Source organism: Rhagoletis pomonella, unplaced genomic scaffold (assembly GCF_013731165.1).
Source record: "Rhagoletis pomonella isolate Grant_MI unplaced genomic scaffold, Rhpom_1.0 Rhpom_scaffold_01156, whole genome shotgun sequence".
Classification (NCBI taxonomy): domain Eukaryota; kingdom Metazoa; phylum Arthropoda; class Insecta; order Diptera; family Tephritidae; genus Rhagoletis; species Rhagoletis pomonella.
This window is the reverse complement of record NW_023459710.1, coordinates 11,512-19,467: the sequence shown is the minus strand read 5'-3', so window position 1 is coordinate 19,467 and position 7,956 is coordinate 11,512. Positions and strand designations below refer to the sequence as shown.

The 7,956-nt window shown below is 35.7% G+C and overlaps 1 protein-coding gene across 1 annotated transcript; it reads right to left on the bottom strand.

The window, feature by feature from the left end:
- Positions 1 to 259: 259 nt before the first annotated feature.
- On the bottom strand, positions 260 to 2,551 carry LOC118752009 (growth arrest and DNA damage-inducible protein GADD45 alpha-like). The gene has a single exon (XM_036486834.1). The coding sequence runs from the start codon at positions 1,879 to 1,881 to the stop codon at positions 1,351 to 1,353; it is 531 nt and encodes a 176-aa protein (XP_036342727.1). The 5' UTR covers positions 1,882 to 2,551; the 3' UTR covers positions 260 to 1,350.
- Between the last annotated feature and the right edge of the window lie 5,405 nt (positions 2,552 to 7,956).

Here is a 7,956-nt window from a genome sequence, read left to right as displayed (position 1 = left end):
TTATAACAAATGATGCTTTGGGTTTTTTTATAAATTTTTTTCTTAAATACATATTTCGTATATGCTCCCAAATGTGGTAATAGCATGCAACAAAAAGCTAACGTAACAAATAATTAATTATAATTAACAACAGTTTTTAATACATAACATTTGTTTTCAGTTGTACATATACATACATACATATTAAATAAAATTTTAAGTGCAACTGCTATTGAACAAATATTACAGGCAACTTATTTTTTATATTATATTTTTTAACTTTTTTGTTTATCTTTAACGCTTGAAATAATTTAAAACAATTTCTCAGTCTCAGCTTTTAAGTTAAGGTCAACATCTTTCATTTTATGAGACTTTTTCTCTCTTTTTTGTTTTGCTAAATTATGAGTTTGCATAAATTGATACGCTCATATTTTCTAGTGTTTAATTAATAACCTATAAAGCGTTATTATAGAGATTTTTTTTTCTAATCTTACAGAGGTATACAATATTTTTGCTAGACTATAAAGTAGAATTAACTGCGAAGCCGTTTTTCTTTTGCTGTTGTTGCTGTAGTTGATCTTAATCTTACTTCCTTGTCACACGCGTTGATCACGCACACGCACTGATTCAATATTGACTAAGCTGTGCGGTGCTGTTGCCGCTTGCTAGTTGCGGTTGGAAATCCGGCGTTTTTTCGTTGCATTATTGGCGGTGACAGCGGCTTCGGCGACAAGGTCATTGCGTCTTGCCTACGGTTGGGGGAGCTGACGCCGGCTTTATTGAGGTTAATTGAGGTTTTTGTTATTGCATCGGCTTTGCTGTTCGACTGTTGAGCAGCTCAGCTATTGATGGCTGGGGGCGTACAGTGTGTTTCGTTCATTGTTTGATGTGATTTCGAAATTAATTGACATTAATTTCTAATACTTTCATTAATATTCATTAAAATTTGGCTATAATGGCGCTGGCAGCGGCGTATGGCCTCGTATGCGTTGTTAGTATTGCTATTATACAAAATTGCATGCGACCCAGCCGTGCCGCACGTACCTATCTTTCATTATCTTCAGCTGAATTTATCTACATTTATACATCTTCATCTGCTTCATTTTTCATCTCGTGCTTCGCAACAATCCAGATTTAAAGTTGTCGGTTTTTCTTTTGTTTTTGGTTTTTTCCACTTCGAACGTACCAATGTCGGCGGCATTGTGTTCCAGACATCGTTCCCGCTCTTCGTCTAGGCCAAAAATATTTGATTTTTTCATAATTTCACCACAAGAGAAGTTACACCATAAAACGCTTTCATTGTTATGTACATATGTGCGTTGAATGTGCTTCCCGTTCAGAAATGTGTTCAGACACTGTACATTCATGCGTTCACACGACCGGCAACTCAACGATTGGGTGTTGTGGGGCATCCCAGAACGCCTCGCAGTAGTCGACCATCAGTGATTCTTGCTTATTCAGCTGCTCCTCGTCATCCTCGCCGGTCCAGGTCTTTTGCACCAGACAACACGATTCAACTACGGTTTTGCCCAGAATGCGGCTCAGCTTGGTGGGGCAATCGACTTTGATGACATAGATGTCGTTTTCATAGCAGAAGGCTTCCAGCAGCACTTCGTGCATGTGGGTGGCGGAGTCGCCATCTTGTGGCACGGCCATTAGGCAGAAGAGTGAGCCCTCCGGTGACTTGGAGAGCACTTGGATGGCGGCGCTGAGTCCCACAATGACACGCGACTCAGCTTGTGCCTTCAGTAGTGCTGATTTGACGGTGCGTCCAATCTTTGAGTAATCCATTTGTGTGGTGGTTGCCTTATCATTGATGGCTTCAAGGTGTTGCTCTAGGTTGATGTCGTTCATGGCGTTGCTGTTCTGGTAATGATGGATGCGTGCTTCGTCCACGACCATTTTGTATGTGCGTGTTGGGTAGATGGGTGCTTGCGCGTATGGCGGAATTTTCAAGCTTTGATTGACACTAACGGTTGAAGTTACGATTGCTGATTGTTTGCCGGCGCTTGGTGCTCCTTGTGATTTATACTCAAACGCGATTGCCTCTGACTTTGACAACGGTTTCACTTTTGGTGGCACTGGTTGATAGAGTTCTTTTTGTTGTTGTACAATAGTGTTCTTATGCACTTTGTTTACTTTTTGCTTTACTTTGAAAAATGTTCTTTTAACCCTCTTTTTGTGATTTTTGTAGGGTGTGTGTTTTCTTTGCTGCTTTTTTATGGCACTGTAATTTTTGTTCAAATGAAAATCTTATTTGTTTTTGCTTTTATCACAATTTGTTATGAAATTCTTCTTGCTATGCTTTCACTTGGCTAGTAGCTTAACGCGTATGCAATTTATTCCGTTCAAACGCTCTTTTGACTTGCTTCAATTTTGATTTTAATTTCACAATGAATGCTCCGAAACGGCTGTGCAGCGGTTTTTATACCAGTGCTCTCGCTGTGTTTTGCGTTTCTATTGAATTTCATCAGAAACCGAAAAAAAAGCTTTACATTGCGCTCGCCACCTAGCCAGCCAGAAGTAGGCTCTCTCGCCTTCGCCAAAGCAACTGATAAGCACCGTCTGGGAGCCACAATCGGCTCCAAGCGGTCGGTGCTTTTTCGCGCTCACACTCGCGCATACAGCGCATATCGGCTGCTCGTGGGGGTTTTACGTGTGCTCCCAATTTGCGTTTGCTTTGTTTTGTTATTGTTTCGTTTTTATTTGGTTTTTTCTTTGCTTCTTACGAACAAAATCATCAGAAATTTCCCAGAATTAGCAAAAAATTAAAACCGCGGCGCGCAAAGCTGTTAATGTGTTCAAAATTTTGGTGGTTACGCGTAAAAACCTGCTCTACTTCTTATCGCAGTTTTTGGCTTTTGATTTTCCAATGGTAATTACCCCCTTCGTAGCCGCTGCGCCGCGCCGTTCATCTCCGTTGCCTGTGAAACTCGCGTTAACTATCGCGTGATTTGACACTTACCGCTAAACGGTTTTCATCGATGGAGCAGATATGCTCACGCGCCTTTATTCATTCAGTGTTTCTGGGGTTTCCGTTTGTCTTTTGGTTGGACTTCACGTTGCAACTAAAAATCACCTTTACTTAACGAGTTGTTAATTAGGTTAACTGTCTCTTAAAAAGGCGGGAGGAGCTGCGCGCGCAGTTACCAAATTGATAAGGTTTTAACTCTTTTTTTCTGGCTTAAGCAATTAACTCTCTTCTTATGCTCTTTGGATATTGCGAAATAGTTAAATAATCTATGGGGGCTGAGCAATAGAAGAGGAAAGTAGAGTTGGATGTATAAAAGTTAACTTACTCGTATCTACAAGTAAAGAGAATTCACTACAAAACTGAATTCCCTTAAAGTTACATGGCGGGGAACCGATTTGTCAGTGACGTAGAGAAATAATTTCAAAGGGGTTTATCGAAAGTGTTTCAAAGAAATTAAGAAAAATCTCGTTAATAAAATCAATAGGTAGCCTTTTGTTTTTTTTATTACGTAACTTTATAAATGTTATACAAAAATTATGTTGTGTATTTAATGCAGGGAACCCTTGACCTACTTAATGCAAGCTCTTTCCATTCATTTGTTAGGGCCAGCCGGCGGTAATTATTCACAAACGCAGCGTTTTTCGTTGCGGTTCTGATTGATAACTGCTTGAATATGGCTGAGGTTTTTAATTCGTTTTTGAATTGGTTTCTTCTAAAATAAAGACGAACCCATTATAATCTATTACAGATACTGCAATCATAAGATCTTACAATTCACTATACATACCAAGGGATAACATTTAAAAATGAATGTGGTAACTGGTTGTGCGCTGGGTTTCGGACAAGCCATATAAAACCAACTTTAATGACAAATAAAATAAATCCTCAAATGAGAAGCCGTTCTTTCGAGGACAATCATTGCAAATGTTTAAGGGAAAAATTATTGTTAAATTTTTATTTTATCGGTTAAATTTGATCGTTATTTTCTGATATTTATTTTTTTCGAGAAAAAATCGTTATACATATTGGATTTTTATTTTTGAAGTACATATTCTCAATGGAGTTCGGAGATGTTTGCCTTTTAATATTTAACACCACGTCATCAGATCTGTATCTTTCGTTCGATTTTCAAATTGAGGTGTCAAATTAAAAGGTTTGCCCTGTAGATATGGGTTTAGTTTTTTGAAAAGGGGTGCCACATGTTAGATAATTAAATTTAAAAAGTAAAATGAATTCTTGCATATGTATATCAGAGAAAATCTCACGAGTTGTTATATTTTTCGACAAAAACGTGCTTTTAGTCGAAAATGGAGGCACACATCTTAGAAAACGCATTATCTTTGTATCATTTGTAAAAAGAACAAAATTCCAACGCGAAATTGTATATAAATGAAAATTAGAAAAAGATATCCATACATATGTACTGTTAAAAAAGTAAAAAAATAACTACTCGTGCTCATGCACCCGTAGTTGCGTATGTAACGTATACGCCCCGTAGCACCATACGATGTCATCTAACACGTTTACTCGCACGCCTTAGATTAAAAGTGATTAAATATTGGCGTTTAAGATTATTACACAGTATTCCTTATGCACATATATACTACTTTCTTCATTTATATACAAATTTTAGAATGAATTTCGATGGTGCCAATAAAAATTGTAAAAATGGAATTTTAGTTTCTCAAATCAATGTAATTTTTTCACTTGCCGAGACACTTCTATAAAACTAGATTCGTTCGTTCTGGCACGAAGAACATTTTCACCGTTTAATTTTAACATTCTGAATTATCTAAAATTATTAAAATTAAAAAATCGGAAAATTTCAAAAATTACAAAATAGCTGCGACAGATATTCTGCATGCTGCCTTTTTTTAATTTCGTGGTGCACTCTTGAAACTTCAGATTGTTGTATTTGATGATCTATTTGAAAACTATCCAAAGTTATTAAAAAAAAAACAATTATGACTTTTCTAGTGAAAATGAAATAAGTTCATAGAAAAAAAATATATTTGTAAAACAAGCTTTCTCTAAATATGAACCAAATCGGATTACAAATACGAGTTTTTCTAATATCTCGTCTCCTGCGCCACCTATCGGATTAATTTATCCTTCGTATTGCATTCTCGTCGGGCTCTGAGAGTTAAATAATTATAGTAAAACGGAATACTTTTTATTTGATTATCGTTTAAAAATGCTCTTATTTAAAAATTATATTTTCATACAAAAATTTAGCACGCAACTATTTGAATGTTCACATCTGAGCATGTACATCTAAGTGTACATAGGGACACGAATTTCGATACGATACGATATCATATCGATACTTTTGGCATTCGATACCGATATTTTTTACTCGATAGTTTTAAAACGATATTTTTTGGAATCGAGTACCAGAACCCTAGTATCGTATCGAATGTCATAAGCTTTCATTCCAACACTGAGGGAAAACAATTTTAGAATTAAAAAAAAAACGTGCTAAATTGAAAAAATACGCATATGAAAGAGCACCAACCCAACTCGTTTTAAATTTCAGTATATACGTTATAAAATATGTGGTTGTGAAGTGCACAAATGCTTTTTCGTAATTAAGAAGAAAAAAATTATAATTTTATGTTCCGTCTGATGGTAATTAAACCCGGACCCTCTTGGCCGCAACCAATTGTATAAAGCGTCTTTGCACACTCAGCTACAGCAATACATGTAAAGGTGTTTTGAAATGTTGAGTTTGAATCCACATCACAGCGCGCGATTAGTGCATTATGTCATACCATGTATGTATGTGTTGTCACCGCTGTGCATGCTTTGTATACATATACTTTCTTAATTACATATGAAAAAGCATCCGAGACGTGCAAAACGCCATCCGTGTAGTGAAAAATGCTTCATTTAAATACGGGCGTATTTGAATTGAATATTTCCATTATATATATGTATAATGGAAAAATCCATTTTGGTAAGACTTTTCACTTGATTTAAATACGAACGTTTTTAAACGGTAATCAAATAAAAAAAATTTATTCTTATAACGCGTTTTTTTCTCAGTGAAGGATAATGGTATTAACAGCTCAACCTAATATTACCGGCGAGAGTTTTTCTACGCACGCACGCCAGTTTTTTTCATTTGATATGTCCAAATTAATTTGCGTGCGTGATTTCTCAGAGTTGCATTTCTGTCAAATTTACAGAAGTTTGCCGAGAACAATTTGAACTCATAGTCGCGGCAAAATGCCAATTGAGCATAAACGTCAAATCGAAATGTCACGCAAGACAAATCTTGGAATTTGAGTAAGCTTTTTACGCACGCATATAAGGTTGACCTGTAACAATTCTTCCCGATATAAATTAGGCTTTAAAGTGCAAAAATTTGTACTATAGTTAGGATTGCATGTGGTGGGATTTGAACCCGCGGCCTCGGTGTTTAAGTCAACACCTCAATCTCTACGTGTTGTAATAATAATAAAGTCCGGCGCTTACACAATATGTTAGTGTTTGGCCGAACTTCTCCTCCGATTTGTCGCGTGGGCCTTAATGTTGTGGCACAAAGGAGGTGCCTACAGTTTTATGTCGACTCTGAACGGCGATTGTATTTTATGGGAAACATTTTTTTCATTTTCAAGGTTTGCGCACTTCTAACCACTACACCCCGGCGACCTATATGCGAGAACTATATTCAGATAAATTTTTTGGTTTTTGGTATCGATATTTGGAATATCAGGTCTTTTTATTCCGATATTAATGGGTACCCGATATTTTTAAAGCGATACTTTAAATGAGTACCATATCGATACTTTCGGTTCGATATCGTGTCCCTAAGTGTACATAACCTGCGGGAAATTAATCTAACTATAAGTTAACCAAAAGTCAATTAGGGATGAACTAAAGATCTCTATTATCTGTACATTTTCTTTGAGGAAAGCTAACTATATTTCTATGGCGATTTCCGCGAAATAGTCAAGGGTGGTAACTTCTGCATGAAGAACGGCGACATCACACACATACATACATAGTAATGTTTGTACGAACAAACCGCGTGCTGTGGTGTTGATGGAAATTCACCATTTGAAAGCACATTTATATGTATGTCTGGCTGTAGCTGAGTGCGCAAACACACAATTACCACAATTTTTTGATATCTAGAGACGAGTCAGGCTTCGAATCCCATTGCAGGCAACATGCAAATTGAGTATTTGCTTTTTAAGAATGAACGCTGTCATTTTAATATGCGCGTAATTGAATTAAATCAGGAACCATATCAGTTACGGTTTTACAATACAAATCATAAATTAATCGTTATTTTGTGATTTTTATTTTTCCGATCATTTTTTATCGTTATGTTATGATTTTTATTTTTTTGATCAAAAACAACAACTATTCATAGCTGTAAAATATCTTAGGTCTACGTTTGTTGCCTTAATTGTGAACACTACAAGTTTTTTTAGTTTTCTAGGATGGGACAAGACTATCCCTAAAAATCGAAAAAATGAAAATCAACTAATAACGAATAAAAATTATTGTAATTTTATAAATCAAAAAAATAACAATTGTATGATAACGATTATTTTCGGTCCTTGAATTGAATATTTACGACAATACGGTATTTACTTTCGCTGAAATTTATAGTAAGATCATTGATTCATTGATCAGATTGATTTTCATTTATTTTCCCCTCAGTTTACGATTGCTACATTACGCACATAGAATAATTTCGCTTATTCGCACATTGGTCTGAGTCTCACTAATCAAGACATATGAATGTTTAAAATCGCTTTACAACAACTTTATACAATTCGTAGGGTTGCTAATGTAACAAAGCATGTACTTAAATATGTAGAGTACGAGTTTGCTTTAAAATTCAAATGAAAAAGTATCAAATTATAAGAGTATAGCAATTTAGCTAGAATTCAAATATAATTGCCATTTGCCCAAACAGATAAGGATAAACATAAAGATAAAGATACAGATAAAGATAAAGATAAAGATAAAGATAAAGATAAAGATAA

Bases quoted from the DNA above. Each gene is read 5' to 3' on its own strand.
- LOC118752009 (XM_036486834.1), bottom strand. From the start codon at position 1,881: ATGGTCGTGGACGAAGCACGCATCCATCATTACCAGAACAGCAACGCC.